General features: G+C 33.6%; 1 protein-coding gene across 1 annotated transcript; it reads left to right on the top strand.

Annotated features, from left to right (window-relative positions):
• Nucleotides 1–11536: 11536 nt before the first annotated feature.
• On the top strand, nucleotides 11537–20885 carry LOC136229447 (UDP-glycosyltransferase 89B2-like). Its single transcript, XM_066018242.1, has 2 exons — nucleotides 11537–12253; nucleotides 20001–20885. The coding sequence occupies exons 1-2, from the start codon at nucleotides 11562–11564 to the stop codon at nucleotides 20629–20631; spliced, it is 1323 nt and encodes a 440-aa protein (XP_065874314.1). The 5' UTR covers nucleotides 11537–11561; the 3' UTR covers nucleotides 20632–20885.
• Nucleotides 20886–21514: the final 629 nt, after the last annotated feature.

The raw sequence follows: 21514 nt of genomic DNA, 5'->3' as shown, positions 1-21514 counted from the left end.
TCGGGTGATTGATCCGAAACCCTTCCGCTGCAAATCAAGAACGGGATCTGCGCTACAAGAGGTAACCCGTAAACCCGTTTACTTATTCGGATAAATATATATGTTGTGAATATATGCTTATCCCAACATAAATTTATGGAACACAAAAAACCTTATTCTTTCGGTAATTATTTTATGGAAATAGAAATAATGTTAAGGAAGAAACATTTTTTTTATGAAAATAAGAAAAATAATTTTATCAAAAACAAATAAATACAAATATATAAATTTTATTAATTAATATTATTAGGCGGACCGGGTTAGGATGGCCCGTGCTATTTTTATGAATCCCAAGTCCGCCCAAAAAAAGACGGGCTTTAACGGGTCTGGATCAGACTGGGCCTATAGATAATTTTTTATGTCCAAGCCAGGTCCAGGGAGCACGGGCCTGGGTGGACAGGACGGATACTCGGGCCCGTGAATAGATCTACTTATTTCTATATCTTTTATGTATTACATGGACATAGATTTATATACACAACTAGCTAATTATTCAAAAGACAAGCAAACATCTTTTACCCCATAAGTAGCCTAGACATTTTTACCTTACAACAGCCTTGAGCATCTTCTGTATTAGTTAAATAACATATAGCAACCTAAGCAGCCTTGGACATGCTCTATATTAATTATAGAGCCTCTCAAACTGGAGCATTTATATTAATCATGCTCATCTTGGTACAAATATAGTTAATCCAATTTTCTGGTAACGCTTTCGTAAACACATCTGCCAATTGTCCCCCTGTTCTGATGTGTGGAGTTGTGATTGTGTCATCTTCTAGTTTTTCCTGAGTAAAATACCAGTCAACTTCTCCGTGTTTTGTTCTTTCATTAAATACATGATTATATTGGCGGTATAAATAGGTGCTTCATTGTCATTCTATAACTTCATAGTTTTCTCTGAGTGAATCCAATCTCACCAAGAAGATTGGGTAGTCATACAAGTTCACACGTAGTTTGTACCATAGCTCTGTACGCAGATTCTGCACTGGATCTAGATACCACACTCTGCCTTTTTACTTTTTCATGATACGAGGTTGCCTCCGATAAATACACAATAACCCGTAGTAGAATGCATATCTATAAGATCTCTTGCATAATCCGCATCTGTAAAGCCTTCAACAGTGTGATGACCATGATTTTGATACAATATACCATGCCCGGAGTCCCCTTTAGGTATTTCAAAATGTGACTGACAACATTCCAGTGTGAAGTTTTCGGAGATGACATGAATTGGCTGACAATACTTACCACGAAGGAAATATCAGGACGAGTGATTGTGAGATAGTTTAATTTTCCAACAATTTGTCTATACTTTTCAGGATTCAGAAGTAAATCTCCATCATCAGTCTGCAAAAGTGATGTAGATGAGAGTGAAAATAAAATACTATATTTTTAAATGATTTGTTAAGTTTTGACAATTTTTGAAGTTGTTTGTATTAGAGATTCTCTTAGCAAAAACAGTTCAAACTGTTAACATCGTTAAAAAAATGCTAATATGTCAATTTTTGGTCAAATAGTCAAAGAATATTTTTCCTACTCCATTTTTCAAATTTTTATTTTTCTACTTTTATACCTTTCAATGACACATCATCACCATCTTCATCTCTCTTATCTCTCACCATTTTTTCTCTCCTTATTTTTTTCTCTTCTCACTCTAGATTTATCACTCTTTTATCATTTGGGAATATATTTGATTTCTCAACATATCTATTTCCTCAGCCAATTTTTACTTGTTTTGGAAATTTGACTTAGACTTATCACTAGACTTGTTCACGAGTTCAGGTATCCGTCCAGCCAGTCCAAGTCCATATCCCCTGCACCGGACTTAGACAAAAAAAAAATTATCCTTAGACCCAGTCCGACCTAGGCCCCGTTACAGCCCACCTATATTTTGGATGGACTTGAAATTTATAAAAATAGCATAGGTCGGTCCAGTTTGACCCGCATATTAATATTAATTAATAAATTTAAATATTTATCTATTAGTATTTATTTTTAAGTACAAATTTTATTTTATTTTTAGTAAAAATTATACATATATATTTAGATGAGTTTATATGGATTGGGTTTGAGATTTGATTTTTGAGTCCGAATCCATCTAAATTAACAACGGGTTGAACTAAGTATTTTTAGATAAAAGTCTGCTGGACCCAACCCGATCCATGAATAGTTCTACTTATCACCCATTACTTAAGTGTTCAAACTATCTCAATTCTTTGAGAAATTTTAGAGTACTCCGGGAATAATACTCCCGGCCAATCAAAATCGTTTTGAATCTCACTCCATGGGTATGATTGGTGGAAAGAGAAATATGTATATAGATTGATTGGTATGGAGTATTACTCCAGTAATATCCTAAAATTTTCCCAATTCTTGACCCTTCTATATCAACTAGCTTTTTACCTCGTTTCGCTTTACTTCCCATTTACCACTTGAATCACAATTTCGGTTCATTTCGTAGTGCAAAATCCACTAAATCGACAAGTGCCTGTGCGGCCTCCATTTCAATCCTCACCATCGGATATGCCGCTAGAGAACCAATCTCCAGCGAAGCAGAAGATGATGAAGAATTCGACACGAAACTGAACTTCCTTCTAAATCCATACCAAAACCCAAAACGATTGCCCAAAAAATCAAATTAACATAGAAAATCTCATTTCATTAGTTCATACAAGCAACTGTAAGATAGTGTAGGGAAGGGAAAAGAGAGAGAGAGAGGTGAGCTCAGGACCGTCTTAAACATTTTTCGGGCTCTGTACTAAATGGAAAAAAACTGGGGCCTATTCATTAAAAAAAAATTAATATTTTTATATAATAATAATAATATTTCTACAAAATGAAACACCAAAATACTTTTAACTTGATTTTTAACCTAATAAATATAATAAAAATAATTAAATTAGATATTGTAAAATAATAATAAAAAAATTGGGGTACTTAATAATACTCTTAGGGCGTTAATTTTCTGGATAAGTTGACATTCACTTAATTTTTTACATAATAAAATAATAATTTATTTAGATTTATATAATAAAAAAATTAGACCCCTTAAATTTGAAGTCCTGTGCGGGAGAACTCATTGTACACCCTTCTCCTATTTCTCTGGGTGGGCTACTATTAGTTAGTTTAGCCTACATATGACGCCATAAATCATTAATCTGAAGAGAAGAGAAATGATTTTTTAAAGGCTAAAACTCCTGACCTTTTCTAAAAACAAACTTCTTAAACCAACTCCGACAACTTTAAATTAGGGTTAATATACATATTTGTGTTATGGAACCGTTTTAACCAACAGCTCAAACTAATAGTTAGGACTCAATTATATGTCTTATATTAAGTCATCCAGCCATGTGTTTTTAATTCCACAAATCTGAGGTTGCCAGGATTCGAACCCTCAACCGTTTGGTCTTAGATGATCTGATACCATGTCATTGAACCGATTAAACTAAAAGCTCAGGTTGATAGTTACGGTCCAATCATATATCTTATATTAATCTCTAACAATTTGACCATGTGTTTTTACATTGACATAGATTTGTCCTTATATCAAATAAACACATAAATGCATCATGAAACTTTTCAAATTACAATAAAAATGTCCTAATTTAACAGACTAATGAGATAATACTAATAGTGCAATACCTCAGCCTCCATGTCATCTCCACCTCACCTGCCACCTCAACTAAAAAATGCCAAGTCATATCTTTTAGCGACACAATTTTATACCGATGAATTTTTATACAACCAAAATTTATGTGCTAACCTTTCCAAATTTGTCGCTAAACAAGACCTACGATAGATTTACACACGAAAATCTTCCCTTATTAAAATTCAAGATTTACTTTTTTTTTATCAGGGTTTAGAGGAAAAAAAGAAAGAAAAAGGACCATGATGAAAAACCCTTTTCAAGGGTTCTTTTAGCGAGACAGAAGGGTTGGTCGAACCTCCCGAACCCAGGAGCGGATATAGGGAGGGTCTCTGGCCTTCGGAACCACCATGATCATGACCCTCTGTCTCCATAAAATTTGATGTTATAGATTGTTAAGTTGATGATTTGATTAAACTTTGATTGTGTATTTGATAAATTGGGCATATGATCTAAAATTTTGATTGAGTGTTTGATAAATTGTGAATTATTACATGATACAAAATTAACTCATTGAGGTTGTATTTAATTACTCAATCTGAGGTGGTTCCATCCCTCTGTCTCCGAGAAATTTTGATAGGATGTTGAATTAGCAGCTCCAAAATTGACCCAAAAAGGGCCAAAAGTCAGGCCTCCAAATTTCTATTTTTTTTTTATCTGTGATCCATATTTAAATCCAAATTTCTAATTTTTTTTTTTTGCTTATTAGAACCTCCTCCCTAAATCTAATTTTCTTAGACACAAATTTTTTACATGTTAAGAATCTTAAACAAAATCTATCTTAATTTTGAGGAGTTTTATATTGATACTTAAAAGTTGGTTCTTGACCACTCAGATTATAACATGTATACATATAAAAAAAATTGAACAAGTCGATTTAGCAAATTTTTTTACGCATACATGTGTGAAATCGGTTCCACAACCTATCAATCTTGTATTCGTCATTGCTCGAACCCCTCGCTTGGCCCCGCTACCATTAAACTCCTCTACTCTTCTCTCAAACAGCAACTTACTTTATAAGTGAATTATTGAGAAATAATTGATTAATTTCAAATAGAAATGAATAAAGTATGTAGCCTTTGTCTTTTGTAGAGTCCAACAAGTTTGACTTACTATCTCCATCACTTAATTATCAAACACAAAATTGATTAATCAGAAGAAAAAAATGAAAGGTGAGATCAGAGGCGGAGCCATCCCAGGATTCGAGGGCTTCAGTCTTTCAGTATCCGGCTCCACCTTTGAGTAGTATAGTTTTAACAGTTAACAATCCCTCTAATTTTAATTCATATTGATGTATTTGTAGTATTATTGCAATATATTGATTCAAACTCCATAAAACGATTTTTCTTAAACCTTATTATTCTTAATTATTTTGATGTTCTCTTTATCTTCTTAACCCTTGTGAATTAATTTTTTTTCCTAAATCAATTTTTTACTTTTAAAACTCACAAAACTTAATTTTTGAATTAAATTTTACTTTATAAACATCATAAGAAATTCATCCAAAAAGACAAAGTTTTAGAAAATTGAGGCCATAAAACTTCTGCCTAGCCCTAACAGTTTGGATTTTGAAAAATTTCACTAACATCGGCCACAAAGAATAAAATTAGCCCTCCAAATATAAAATTATAGCTCCGCCACTGGTTGAGATCTTTGTAGTTACAGGCCATGGCCATGATCATCTTCATCCATGTATGCAACTCTGCAATCATCTCACAAAGTGTAATCTCCAAATTACCCTTATCATCTCTTCCACTCTTTCTTCTTCAATTCCTTCTTCTTTCACCCAAAACCCCTCTATCTCCCTTGCTCCGATCTCTCCCCCTCCGCCTTTGAAACCCGACTCCGACTTCCTCGTCTCCCAATCCGTGCAAGATCTCCACAAACACCTCCTCAATCGCTTCAAGACTCCACCTTTACCTCACTAAAAATGATAACGGGTGGGGTATCTACGGGTAGTGTCAAAACCAAACCTTTATCCGTTTAATTTTTAATTATCCATACCCGTCCTATTACCATAATGGTATATCTTTACATCTCATACCCGTCCTATTTAATTCGTGAGTAGCCTTACCCGTTAAGAATCATAAATAAAACAAAAAATATTACAAATTTAACAAAATATAAATTTAATAAATCATAAATATAAAATTGAACAAATTAAATCTTAATTAATAAAAATAAAGTAGTTTAGTGGTACCGAAAAGTCTATCGCTCCCAAATTACTTATCACCGCCCTCATTGGATAATTTTGCCCTTGGCATAATTTTTTTTTCAAAATTGGGAAAGAATTTTTTTGAGAGAAAATTCAAAATTTGGCCTAAACGGGATGCTGCATCCGTTCCTGCCATAGGTCGGGCGGTATGCCGCATCCGTTTAGGCCAAATTTTGAAATATACAAAATCGTAAAAAATTTAGTAACGAAAAATACTAAATCATTCAATTTTTTGTGACGAAAAATGAAAAATTCTCCTATTTTTTGTGACGAAAAATACAAAATCGTCATGAAAAATATGTATTATTTTCATAAGTTCTTTGATAAAAATATGTAAATCTTAATATTTCCGACTCGTAATCATCCATTTTTGGGTTCGGATTGTCACACATCAATTATTTTCATAATTTCAATTATTGTTGTTCGGGTTTATGATTTTGGAGAGAGAATTTTCAGTTTTTGATCAAAATTATGATAAGGGCAAAAAAGTCCAAAAGAGATGGTGATAAGTAATTTGAGGGCGGTATTTAACAGTTCACACTTTTGAAATGGGTTGGACTAAATATATGGTTTGAGTTCTAGGTATATGTACTATTTAAAAAAAAAATTGATATAATTAAATCTCAAATTACATAGTCCAATTTTCCATTAGTCTAAATGTTTAAGGAAATTCTCATTTAATTTCTTGTAATTTAAAATTTAAATAATATTTTCTATTTTTTTTTATGTTATTCTCATTTTGTTATTTTTTTTAACATTGTTAACAGTTTTTACTATATTTGCTATTGAATTCTAGTTGGGAAGGGAAAGTTAGCTTAAGTAAGGATTGAATTTTTGCTATTATGATTAAGTCTTTAAATCTAAAAAAAACGCTATAAAAATGTAAAATATAAAAAGTTAATCTGTTTTAAATACTTAAAATCACGAATTAAGCCTCTACTTTTTAAGTTTTGAATTTTTTTTACAGATTTAGACAAATTGTAATGTATATCACTTTAAACAAGTTCAGGAGGAAATTAATCACTATAAGCAAGTTTAAGGGACCAATAAATTATTTTAAACAAATTCAGATAGTCAATATGTTATTTTAAACAAGTTGACAGAGCTAATGAGACACTATATAAATTCAGAGGATCAATCAATTTTTTTTGACAAGTTAAGAGGACTTCTAATGTATCAAGCTTTTTAAAAATAACCTATGTAGTTTGGCTTATTTATAGATGGGCGTTTGTGAATTTTTTTTTTTTTTAAAAGGACTGGGGTTTTTGTCAATTTGCAAAACTGATGATTTTTTTGGTTGATATTAATATTTTGACTTTTTTTTTGAATAAAAAAAACAATGGATTAATGAGCCAAATCATGGCAAAATTGTAACAATGAATCAGAAACATAACTCGGTAATAAATTAAAAAAAGAAGGGCAAGTGGATAAACGAGAAGACTGTATATTTTGACTTTTAATAACTTTAAAATAAAAAATTATAAGAATTAAATTTGTTTAACACTATATTTACTATAAAACCAAGTATTCGATTTTTCAAAAGCATCATGTTTTAAATTTTTCTTCTCTGAACATTAATTTTTTCCTTTCCAACCAAATAACACATAAACGACTTTAAAACTAAAAAGTTTAAGAATTAAAGTTACTTAAAATATGATACTCGATTTTTTATTTTGAAGTCATTAATGATCAAATTATTAATGTCAACTAAGAGCTTTTGCAAATGAGGACAAACACGATACTTCTTTTGATAGGAAAAAAAAAACTACGGTCTTTCATATGCAAATCATGTAACCAAATGAGTTGTTTTTACTAATTAAGGTTGACTGAAGTGGTTAATAGCCTCAAGTCGTTTAAGCTAGATTTCGAGTTCGAGTCCTAGCTTACACATAAAGCTTTAAATGGGAAAGGATCCTGACGAGCATCAAACCGACAAACCGGAAAATTTATAAAAATGAGCATCAAACGAACAAATCGGGACAAACATGTCAGCTAGGTGCCAGCCATATGTCATTTCGACCAACTAGATGATAATCACGTATTTTTTCGGTCAATATTGAAAGTTGACTACTGTAAATATATTAGTCATATCACTTTTTAATGTCTTTTTACTATTGAAATATAACTATCGAAATTTTTTATCCCTATTTTTGTTATTATATTCTTGTATTATAATTGAATTAATGACAAATAATTGATTAATTTCAAACTAAATGAATATAATGTGTAGCCTAGGTCCCTTTCCCTCTACCTTTTCTTGCCCCTAGTTCCTCTTCTCAACTGTTATATAATGGATTTTTATAAAGTATTAAATGTTCTTATCTTATAATAAGAAATCTTCAAAAAAAAAAAAAAAATCATATATGTGTTATGTTCGGTCCAAACATGAACCAAACTGGATTGGATCAAAATAATTCGGTTCAGTTCGGACTGAACCAAATTATAATTTCGTTTGGTCTGGTCTTAAAAAATACATGTAATTCAGTTTGGTCCAATTTAGTTTGATTTGGTTTTTAGACCGAACCGGACCATGCTCACCCCTACCGAATAGTTTTAAAAATAAAAACCAAACCTAACCAAATAACAACAAATAACCGAACTGAACCGATCGAAATATTTCGATTGGTTTGGTTCGGTTATTCGGTTTTTTACATTAAAAAATTTCATTAACAATTATTTCTATGTAAGGTTAATATTAGATTGATAATGATGTTGTTGGACATTTACTTATATATATAACAATTTTTGTTTTTATTTTCCTTTTTGGATTTTGATTTTTGATTTTTTTTTTTTTGAAAATAACTAAAGTTTTATTGCAAGAAAACATAATAGATTTTTTAATATAGAAATGAAATCAATATTGTAGATAGTTCCATATTGAATTAGTGTATAATGTTACTAAATTGATAGGTAAACATTAAATTAAATAGACTAATAAGATAATTAATTTTGGATTATAATTAATTATGGATAATCCAAGAAATATCATGCTTAACAAAGATTCCAATAATATAATTTCTAATTATACTTAATTTATTTTGGTCGGTTCGGTTAATTCGGTAATTTTGATTTAAAAACCAAACCAACCGAAATTACCGAAATATTAAAAAAAAATAAAACCGAAACCGAATCTAATTGACCAGAAACTGAACCAAATAAACCGAAATTATTCGGTTCGGTCGATTATTTCGGTTAGGTTTGTTTTTTTTTTTTTTTGACAACCAAAGAATCATATATTAAGAATCAAGAAGAAGCATATTACAAATAAAATCAGGGGGTACAGAAAACCACTCACCCCGATGAAAAGGTAAAATACTACTTCTAGCTAACAAATGAGCAACCAAGTTTGCAGAACGGCAGACAAAACGAATAGAGCAATTAAAAGACTCGTTCAATGAAAAATGACAATCATTGGCTAAGGCGTTAAAAGGAGATGAAACCTCTAACGGGCGGGCCATAGACTGAACCACGATCAAAGAATCTGATTCAATGATTACATCCTTCCATCTGCGGTCTTTGATCCAACTAGCTGCACGGACCGATAGCGCTTCAATGAACGATGCATCTTGATAATTCTGCAAGGTTCCATTTTTAGCTGCAACAAAACGGCCCAACTCATCCCGAACAATACACCCAAACCCAGCCACATTCTCATCCGCAAATGACGCCCCATCCACATTCAATTTTAGGAAGCCTGTTGGAGGACGCTGCCACACCGTCGGGCTTGGCACAGCCGGACTGCCATAAGGAGAAACCGACGCCTGCGCTTTCTTCCAGGCCTGTAGAAAGGAACCGGCTGAATGGTACAGGATCGAGGCTTGTGAATCCTTCTGATTCCACACAACGTCATTTCTATAACACCAAATAATCCACCATAAAACCGCTACAAGCTCAACAAGCTCCACCGATTTAGAAAAGATCCAACCCCAATAATAAAAAATGTTATGAAATTGGGTTCCCACATCCCCAATAGGCGAAATAGTCCAAATAGCTCGAGCCATAGTACATCTGAGAAAAATATGATAAGAATCTTCTACCGCCCCATGACAGAGCTCGCATAAATCTGAGATAGGAACCCTTCGGGCTTTCAGTGCGACTTTAGATGGGAAACAGTTAGCAAGAACCCGCCAAAGAAGGTTCTTAACTTTAGGGGGCACTTTAAGATTCCAAACTTTATTCCAAAGTGGAGACTCAATGAACAAATTTGTTCCAAATCCAGACACAAGCTTTCGGTAACCACTTTTAACTGTATAGTTGCCCCGTCGGTCATCCTTCCAATACCACACATCATGATCAATCCGATTAGATAAAAGAAAAAGAAAAAGGTTTGGTTTTTGAACACCCATAATTAATATATGCATTTTTATATATATAAAAGAAAAAGAACGTGTAGCCTTTGTCTTTTATAGAGTCCAACAAGTTTGACTTACTATCTCCTTCACTTCGTTATCAAACCCAAAATTGATTAATAAGTGACCATCATTCACTTTCACTTTAATGAACTCAAACATGAAACCTGAGATCTTTGTAGTTACAGGCTATGGCCATCTTCATCCATGTATGCAACTCTGCAATCATCTCACAAAGCGAAATCTCCAAATTACCCTTATTATCTCTTCCACTCTTTCTTCTTCAATCCCCTTTTCTTTCACTCAAAACCCCTCTATCTCCGTCGCTCCGATCTCCCCTCCTCCGCCGCCAAAACTTGGCTCCGACTTCCTCACCTCCCAATCCGCTGTAGATCTCCACCAACATCTCCTCAATCGCTTCAACACTCCACCTGTATTACCTCACCCTGTGTACCCATCATCCATTTTCATGTGGGTTGGACTAGTCGAAAATCATCGATTGAGTTTTTATCTTAATAAAAAATCATTAATTGAGTTCTAATCGAAAATTATCAGGTTGAACATTTTCATTATAATCCATGTCAAATAGTCACAGTTTCTCATTTTAGAATAGAATAAAGATATAATTGATGATTTTTATTTAGTTTAAATATTTAATTGATAATTTTGATAATTGAAATCTTAATTAATTTTGAAATTTTAATTTAAGGGTCAAATGAGTGTTATATCTTTAGATTAATATTGTTAGGAGATCCTTATTGTTTCATTAATTTGCAGATAAGTACTTGAGCTTTTTTTTTAGGAAAAAAAAGGACTAAAATTCTCACCAATTTGCAGAATCAGTGAATTTGGGGATGAAATTAACAATTTAACCGTTTATAACATCAAAATAGAAAATTTCAAAAATTAAATTTATTTAATACCATATTTATCCTGAATTTTTGAGATTCTTCAAAATCACCATTTTCAGAACTTTCTCTCTCTAAACGGTAACTTTCTTTCTCCTAAACAAACAACACCTAAACAATTACAAAACTAAAAAGTTAGAATATCATCCATTATTAGAATTTTCTATTACGATGTAATCAACAGTCAAATTGTCAGTATCAACTTCAAAATCCTTCATTTTACAAATAGACGACAACATCAATCCTCTTTTTACAACAAAACGCTAAAACTATATATATGCGAATCAATAAAACCACATAAATTAATATTATTCGAGTGGAAGAATCAGTATTGGTCCCGATCTACGGTAGAATTTTTATCCATAAAATAGGACAAGAAAATTCCTTTGCCCACTAACTCAAAAATGAGAGCTGAGATCTTTGTAGTCACAGGCCATGGCCATGGCCATCTTCATCCCTGTATGCAACTCTGCAATCATCTCACAAAGCGAAATCTCCAAATTACCCTTATCATCTCTTCCACTCTTTCTCCCTCAATCCCCTCTTCTTTCACCCAAAACCCCTCCATCTCCGTCGCTCCGATCTCCCCTCCGCCGCCTCCGAAACCCGGCTCCGACTTCCTCGCCTCCCAATCCGCCCAAGATCTCCACCACCACCTCCTCAATCGCTTCAATACTCCATCTTCACTACCTCACCCTGTCTACGCCGTCGTCGATTTTCAGATGGGTTGGACTAAACACGTGTTCTGGAAACTTGAAATTCCGGTGATCAGTTTGTTCACTTTCGGAGCCGCCGCTGCTGCCATGGAATGGGGGGCTTGGAAAGTCAACGCCGGAGAGATTGGGGAAGGTGAGAGTCGGATGATTCCGGGATTGCCGGAAGTGATGGTGATTAGGGATTTGGATCTGAGGAGGAAAACATCGGGGGGGAGAGGTCCGCCGAAGCCCGGTGACCGGCCGCCGTGGGTGCCGCAAATTGAAGGGGCGGTTGGGTTGATGTTTAATACTTGTGATGATCTGGAAAGTGTGTTTATCAGATACATGGAGGATCAGCTGGGATTGCCGGCTTGGGGAGTGGGACCACTTTTACCAGAGAGGTAAAACGGTTAATTTCTATAGTAAAATTTATAAAAATAACTGGGTAAATAATTTATCAACTGAGCTCCAAACTTAGACTTTTGATAACTAACCCTCTCATCTTGTATATTTGGCACAAATAACTTTTTAAATTGTTCAATTGGAACAAATAATTGCTCAAGTTGCTTATTTGAAACAAATAACCTGCAAACCTCAAAAAACATTCAGGGTAATATTAAATCAGAAATAAAAAATTTCTAAAATATCGGTTGTTATATCTAACTAATCTGCTAATACATCAATTTTTTGCAGAAAAAAAAATTCCCGAAATCACAAATATTAATCCATTTGATGAGTTATTTGTTTCAAACAAGTTACTTGAGGGGGTCAATTACATTATCGGGACAACTTGAAGAGACTGGAAAGATATTAAATCTAATTTATTAATGTCCATATTTTTAAGTAATACGCTGTTTTCTCCTATTTGGAAAAATACGTTATATGATTTTTTTAATATTAACTTTTTATCCTTTTGTCTATTTTTTTTTAGATTTTTTTTTTTTGGTAAGAAGGGAAGAAAAAAAACAAACAAACAAAAACCTAACCTGGGATCAGTCTAGGAAGACTGACCCCAATCCTATCCTCAAGAAGAGAAGGTAACAGAAAAGAAGGAGGAACGGAAAGGGTAGAAACACCTAACATCCTCCCATGCCCAGCAGCTGCCAAGCGATCCGCCACGCGGTTTTGCTCCCTATAAATATGGGAGAAGGTAAGAGAATCGAAGGCAGGACGAAGCCTCAAGATGGCTTTAATGAGATTCTGACTCTTAAGACAAACAGCATGTCTATCCGAAATCCTGTTGATAGCCTCCAAATTGTCAGACTCCACCGAAAGTCTTTTAACACCCATGCGAATGACGAGTTTAATGCCAGACAAGATCCCCCAGAGCTCCGCAGTAAAGGAGGAGCCCGTACCTAAGTTATGGGTAAACCCAGCCAGCCAGGCGCCACCAGCATCCCGAAGAACTCCACCAGCAGCAATTCTGCCATTACTAAGGCAGGAGCCATCCGTATTCAACTTGACAACCCCTTCCCTGGGCTTCCTCCAACCAACTAACTGGACCTCTTTAACCGGGGAGGGGTGAACCAGGGGCTCTCCTTCAAAACTCTTTGTAATAACAGAGAGTTTTTTCGAGAAGTAAAACCGGAGGTCAGGAATAAAGACAGTCTTCTCAGCAAATAACTCTTCATTCCTCCATTTCCACATTTGGTGACAAATAATAGCGAAGAGAATAGCCCCGTGCTCCATACTGGCCAACAAATTCCCATTAACGCCTTCAGAGAACTAGTCAATATCAGAGAACCCCATAAAGGAAGGAAGGATGTGGTGAGGAAGGACCCCTTCCCAAACCTTTCTACTATTCAGGCAATCCCTCAAAGCATGGCACAAGGTTTCCACATGGCCGCTGCATCTGCTACAGGCACCAGATACAGCCAAGTGCCTTCTGTGTCTATCTGCATTCGTGAGGAGCCTGTCTTTGACTCCCAGCCATAGGAAACTCCTAATGCGGTAGGGGACTTTGAGGGCCCAAATGGACTTCCAAATTTCCAAGGGAGGATCAGCCCTATTAGGGGTAAAAGCTTCATAGGCCGATTTGCAAGAATAAGAACCATTATTAGTCAAGGCCCAGCAGTGTCTGTCCTTATCCTCCTCCTGATTACTAATCTTCACACCTCTAATATTAAGGAGGGTCTCCAGGCTAAGAAAGGAGTCGAACTTAGACTAGATCCAGTCTCCCTCCGAGTCCACCACATCAGCAATTCTCCAGGAGAGGAGATCATTCGGCGGAGGGGCGATGCACACCTCAATCAACGGTTTGTCACCAATCCAGGTGTCATACCAGAAACTAATGGATCTCCCATTACCCACCTCCAAGCCAATCCCCGTACAGAACTCAGCAAAAACAGCACTAAGCCCTTTCCAGAGGAAGGAACAACTGACAACCCTCTCCTTCGGGCCACCAAAGATTATATCTTTCCTATACTTGCCGCACAGAAGACGAACCCAAAGGGAGGAGGGGGATTGCCACATTCTCCAAAGAAGCTTCATTAACAGGACTTTATTATTGTCCTTAGCTTGCCTTATACTAAGACCCCCCCCCCCTGCTCTTAGGCTGGCAGGCTTCCTTCCAAGGGACCAGGTAAATCTTCCTCCCATCCCCAGACTCTCCCCACAGAAAACGCCGATTAATTTTATCAAGGTCGTTGAGGACCGGCTCAGGGAGCTTACATGCTTGCATGATGTGATTTGGAGCAGCGCAGTTGATAGACTGGATTAAAGTAAGGCGACCTGTAAGGGAAAGAGAATTAGCTTTCCAGCTAGCACACAAACCGTTAGATTTGTCCAAAATGTCTTTAAAAGAGGCTTTGGACACCCTGTCACTATGAAGAGGGACCCCAAGGTATTTCCCAAACGATTGAGTCAGGGGAATGTCAGACATCTCACTCAGTCTTCTACACAAGCTATTATCCATATTCTTGGAACAAAGCATACGGGATTTATGGATGTTAATTTTTTTTTAGATTTTTAATAGAACATATCTTAGTTTCAGAATAGTTATAGTACGATATAAAATGACACTAGTGGTATTCTGTTATTTTTTGTTTGTCTGTTTATGTCAAATATAACAGTTAAAAATCAATAAAAAGAGACAGAATTACCAAAGGATTAACAGTGACAAAAGATAAAGACTTTATAATATATTTTTTAAAATAGAGCACTAATGTGTTACGTAAAAAGAACGAGACTAATAAATTATTTACCCTAAAATTTATAAAAATAATTACCTAACACAACGACTAAATTATTAATGTTTAAAATATTATTTATCACAATATTGTTATTTGGCAACTGATCTATTATTCAGAACACTAAGTGCTTCATATAAGAACTCTACATTTTGTGTCTGAACTATTTCAATTGGTGAAATTTCCTCAAATTTATATGGAAACTTGACAAAACCATGGTAATATTTGGATACATAGAATTGACACATCGGACGTTTATTTGACATATATATTTTCTTAGGTGAAAATAATTAATTAGATTTAAAAAAGAAAAGAATAAAAATAAATCTATATACTAAAATTTATCAAGTCTAAATGTCAAAATATCGTCACGTATTAATAGAATAATACTTATGTTAAACCTCAATTCAAATTGGGTGAAATTGCAATAATTAGGATATATCAGAGCCCAAAAGAAACCAAATAATAGATCAGTGACCAAATAATAAAATTTTGGATCAGAGCCAAAGAGTAGTTTAAACCAATTATTAACATTAAAAACGTAATATAAAAATCACAGTTTCTAACATCTTACTTCATGTTACAAAACGATAGTTTATAATCTCAAAATGGAAAAGTTTAAAAATTAAAATTGCTTAGAATCATATTTACTACCATGAAAATATGTCTTTTTATTTTTATTTTTGTACAAAACCATAATTTTCTGAGGGTTTTTTTTTCTAAACATTTATTTTCTCTCCTTTAACTCGTGACATAAAAAAAACAGATAGAGGAGACAATAAATGTATCTTTTAAAAGGGTATCAGTGCACCTCCGGGTGATTGAAAAAGTATTTTTTTTTAAAGAAAAATGCTTGTAATTTCATTAGATAAAAAATGAAGAAGTACAACAAACATAATGTAAGGAATAAAACCTCATATGATTACAGACTAAAGCAAATACAATATCAACGAAGAGATGAAAATGACTACAAAGAGCAAAAAGAACTCATAAAATGACTACAATATCCAAACTTCATCCTTTAGACCATTCCGAATATTCGGATCTGGATCCTTTTTTTTGTTGCAACCACGTAGATTTATTGATCTACGGATAAGATAAATCATTTCCGCTCTTAGAGCATCTCCAACAGTCTCCTAAGTTGGCTCTTAAGTTAAAATTTGAGGAGGGAGAATAAAAAACCAGCTCCAACAGTCTCTTGGTGGCTCCTCAAATCACTAAGAGCATCTCCATCCTCTCTATTAATAGAGAGCCTCTCTCCATCTCTTAGTGCCTTCTAACTCATTTTTTTTATTAATAATTTATTATTAAAGATTCTCTCTCTTTTCACTATTGGTAAATATCACAACAATTAATAATTGTAATGATAAAATAATAAATAAGGAGTGAGTATAAGGAGTATTGTTGGAGATGATATGTCTTAGTCACTCTTAAATCACTAAGAGTCAATTATTTATATTATTTTTAGGGAGTGAACTAAGGGGGCTTTTGGTTTGGGGTCTTTAGGAATGAGAATGGGAATGAGAGGGTTTCATTCCCTTTCTTCTTGTTTGTTTAAAAAAAAAAACTCATTCCCTTAGATTATAGAATTACCCCACTTTAGGTTAAGCCATTACCCCAAATCCTATAGGGAATTGGATTCCCTTTACCCCATTCCCTTTCATAAACATATCCAAACACATAGGAGAATTAAGTGATACAAGTATTTGATAAATATTAAAATACATGAGTATTTTTGTAACACCCTGGTCCAATACCATGTAGATATTGTCCGCTCTGGCCCAATTTCAACACATTGGGCCTCACGGCTTTAAAACGCGTCTACATGTATTGGATTCACATCTTACTAATAAGCCCCAATCACTCCCTCTCCATTTCCGATGTGGGATTCAGTTCATTCCTGAACCCATCGCCATCCTTAGGGTCGCTCCTTGCTCAGGTCTTCTTACCCCGGCGCCACCCACTCCGGGCCGGGTTGTTACAATTTTTCTCCTCATTCTCCTTTTTTTTTGTTTCAGAATATGAAATTCCAGTATTTTCTAGATTTTTAGAATTCTAGAAAACACTAGAATTTTAGTATTTTTTGGAATTCCCGAATAGAATTACATATTTCTAGAATTCCAAAAAATACTGAAATTTCGGTGTTTTTTGGAATTCTAATATTTTTTGGAGTTTCAGAATTTTTTAGAATTCTAGAAAATAATGGAATCCCAGAATCTAGAATTACAGATTTCTGGAATTACAATTTTTTTTCCATTTTGACACTTTCACGCTTTTTTTATTAGTTTTTTTTCTAATTTTTTATTAGAATTAATTAATTGAGTTAAATGAGTCAATCCATATAACCCGTTTAATAAATGAATTGGATCATGTTAACTCATATATAAATGAGTTGTCTCAACCCATCTACTAAGAGTCTCTTGGAGATGCTCTTACTAAATCCGAAAAAGTATCTGGTGATTCCGCCTATGTCCGCCCCCTCTATCATTGCACTTTGCCTATGTATCTTTTTTATTTTATTTGTTTGGCTCAGTCTAGTAGGCCATAGGCCAAAATTGTGTCGTATTAGCTTGGATAATGACAATTTTTTTTTTTTGAAGCCGCAACCCATATTTTTTTTAGGCTAATATATCCTCAGCCTCTTAAGATATCCAAAAATCTGTAAGGCTCTGTTCTTTATTGCTGAAAAAAACTGAACTGAACTGAACTGAACTGAACTGAACTGAATTGAATACTGCTGAATACTGAACTGAACTGAATTTAACTGAATACTACCGAACTGAACCGAACTAAATAATAATGATGATATTAGACTTTAAAATAATTTAATTGATGATATTGGACATTAATAAACTTATAATAATAATAATGATGGTTCTAATAAATTTAATAATATCAATGATAAATAAATAAATATATTATTAAAGATAAAACTAAATTGAATATCAAATAAAAGCTCGGCTTGATAAAATTTTGGCTCGATAAAAGTCTATAAAATTAAATAAAAATGAGTCTAATTTAAATTAAAAATACAAATTACATACAAACACAAATTTACATATAATTTAAAGCCTATGAAATCAAATACAAATTTTTATATGAATACAAACTTTTAACTTTTTATTCTAATTAAGGGTTAAAGTGTAAAAATATCCCTAACGTTTTGGGTCATGGGTAATTTTACCCCTAATATCTAAAATGGTGCAATTTTATCTCTAACATTGATAAATTCGATAAATTTGAGTGCAATTCCTAATTTTTAAATATGGAAGCATACTTTAGTTTTAATTTTTTTATTAAACGATATATACTTTAATAAACTATCATTTCTTGACTATCATTTCTTAACTTTTATCTAATTTATAGATAATGATAAACTATAAATAATAATAATAATAAATAATAATAAATTAAATAATAATAATTATTATAATAAATTATATACAAATAATTATAATATAATAAATAAGGATAAATTACTGAAACTGAATGCTGAACTGAACTGAACTGAACTGATTGTTACTGAAATTAAGTGATAAAGAACAGGGCCTAACTAACCTTTGAATTTTAAAATGTTACCACTAATTTCACCAATTTATTTATTTAAAACAAATAACCCATCAAATAAGTTAATATTTATAATTTTAAGAGTTTTTTTTACCCTTTATAGTAAATTAGTTAGATGTAGATGTAACAACTGATATTTTGGATATTTTTTTTTATTTCTGAAATAATATTATGTTGAATGTTTTTTTTTGGATTTTATGGGTTATTTGTTTCACATAAGCAAGTTGATGGGTTATTTGTTCTAAATAAACAAATTGAAGACGTTAGTTGTAAAGTTTTGAAGTTCATGGGATCAGTTACAGCGATCAAAAGCTGCCTACTTTCTTTCGATATCCAAAATTGCTTCAAGCTAGAAATATTGAAATAAAATTTTAGCATTTTTTAAGGGTAAATAATTTATTATTTACCATTTTTTTATGCAACACACTGTTTAGTCCTCCTATTTTGAAAAACATACTATAAGGTTCCTATGTTTTGTTTGTCTATTTATGTCAAATATAACGGTTAAAAATCTAAAAAAAATAGAAATCAGTATCAAAAGGTTAATATTGACAAAAGAGAAGGCCCAAAAGGTTAATATTGATAAAAAAAATAAGGATCTTATAATGTGTATTTCAAAATAGATGGACTAAACAATGTTCTGTATAAAAAAGGAGACTAATATATTATTTACCTTTTTTAAGTAAAAAAACATCATTTTTTTGGTTCATTAACCTTTTGATTTTTTATTTGAATGCGTTAAGCTCTGACCTTTTACTTTTTACCACGTTAAGCCCTGATCATAAAAAAAAAAATCAATTTTGAACATAAAACTCGGTTAACATAGTGTTATTCATTTCTTCCGCGTTCCAAATTTATATTTTTTTCACAGTTTGAAAACATGTTTTTAATATGTAATGTGACTATAGAAAAACTGTAAAAACATTATTTCAAACAGAGATAAATTGAATAACGCTTTCTTAGCTGAGTTATATGTTTACAAATAACTAATTTGGCGAGTAAGAGCTTAATGTTGTTTTAGGCCTAATACATATGTTGCCTCATCCCCCGAACTTTCAAAAATTCCAAACGACCTCCTATTTTATTTAATTGCATTCAATAATCCAAATTTCTAAATAGAATTTGTTGGATGTATAAAATGGGAGACATAATTACGAACTTTTGAAAGTACATGGGGCTGTTTCAGTTTTGCGGTTATTGAATGCAATTGGACAAGAATAAAGAATCGTTTGAAACTTTTAAAAGTTAGGCAGCAGTGGAAGTTTCGGGCCAAGTACAAGGCATTAAGCTTTTTTTTTTTTTTTTTTGTATGTTAAGACTAAATTAGCGGAACATGATTATAACATGACGATTAATTATGACACAACGACCTATTTTGACATCCTATCGACAGGTACTGGCAGCCGGAAACTCGACAGGATCAACCCGAATCGGAAGTGATGACATGGCTAGACTCCAAACAACCAAAAACAGTGTTATACATTGCATTTGGAAGTGAAGTTACCCCTACTATGGAAGAATTTGAACAATTAGCAACCGCGTTAGAACAATCAACCCGACCCTTTATTTGGGTGGTTCAATCAGAAACCGGGTACTCCCCGAACGGGTTAGACAAAAAGGTAGGAGAGAGAGGTTTGATAATCAATGGCTGGGCACCACAGGTGGCAATTTTGAGCCATAGTTCAATTGGGGGTTTTCTATCGCATTGCGGGTGGAATTCTACGATGGAAGCAATTGGCGTCGGGGTTCCTATTTTGGGATGGCCGATTCGAGGCGATCAGTATTTTAATGCTAAATTGGTAGTTGATTATCTTAATTTGGGGTATAAAGTAGCTGATGATATGTCTAAAATTGTTAGTAAAGATGAGATTTTGATGGGAATTGAGAAGTTAATGGAAGATGAGGAGATGCATAGTAAGGCTATTTTGATGAAGGCTAAGTTGAAAGACTGTGGGTTTCCTGCATCTTCTGAGGCTGCTCTTTATGATTTTGGGGAATTCGTTATTAGCGGTAGCCGCAAGTGATGTAGAACTCGGGTTTTACGGGTACGGGTGCGGGTTATTGTGTCGTAATAAGAATGTTAAAACATGTTATCGTGTTATATTATACGATCGGGTTGTAAATGAGTCGAGCGATTCGGTTTTTGGCTCGATAAAAGGTCGATTATGTTCGGTTCAATTTATAGAGAAGTCATAGTCAAACTCGGCTCGAAAGCTCAGTTGTAATTCATGAACAAGTTTGATTATAATGTTTACGAATATGCTCGGTAGAAAGCTTAGTTGGGTTATTATTTTAATAATAATATTTTTATAAAGGGGAAATGTAAAAACTATGTCAGTTTAAATGAACATAATTAATGAATTGTTCCCGAGTTATCAAGTTCATGAATAGAATTAACGAGCTGCTTGTGAGCAGCTCATGAGTAGAATGTTGAGCTCGAAGTTGTCCGTTAATTTGTCCATTTTTTAACGAGTCGAGCGTGAGCAGGTTAAAGCTCGGTCTGACTCGATTACAGCCCTAATGATAGGGTTGTAAAATATGATATAGTAAGTGAGTTGAGTCGAGCAGCTCATGGGCGTCTCGATTTTTGGCTCAATAAAAGCTCCATTATGTTCGGTTCGATTTATAAACAAATCGATTTGGAGCACGATTTTGAGGATCAATTTTTGGATAGATAAAAGCTCCATTGTGTTCGGCTCGATTTATAAACGAGCCGAGTTTGGGACTCGATTTCGGCTCGATAAAAGCTCCACTATGTTCGGGTCCATTTATAAACGAGCCGAGTTTGAGGACAATTTTGAGGCTCGATAAAAGCTCCAATGTGTTTGGCTCGATTTATAAACGAGAGCCGAGTTTGAGCACGATTTTGAGGCTTGAACTCGTCCATTCTATAACGAGTCGACCACA

Source organism: Euphorbia lathyris, chromosome 5, assembly GCF_963576675.1.
Source record: "Euphorbia lathyris chromosome 5, ddEupLath1.1, whole genome shotgun sequence".
NCBI classification, from domain to species: domain Eukaryota; kingdom Viridiplantae; phylum Streptophyta; class Magnoliopsida; order Malpighiales; family Euphorbiaceae; genus Euphorbia; species Euphorbia lathyris.
Note: the sequence above shows the minus strand (reverse complement) of the source record. Positions and strands in the feature narration are given on the sequence as shown.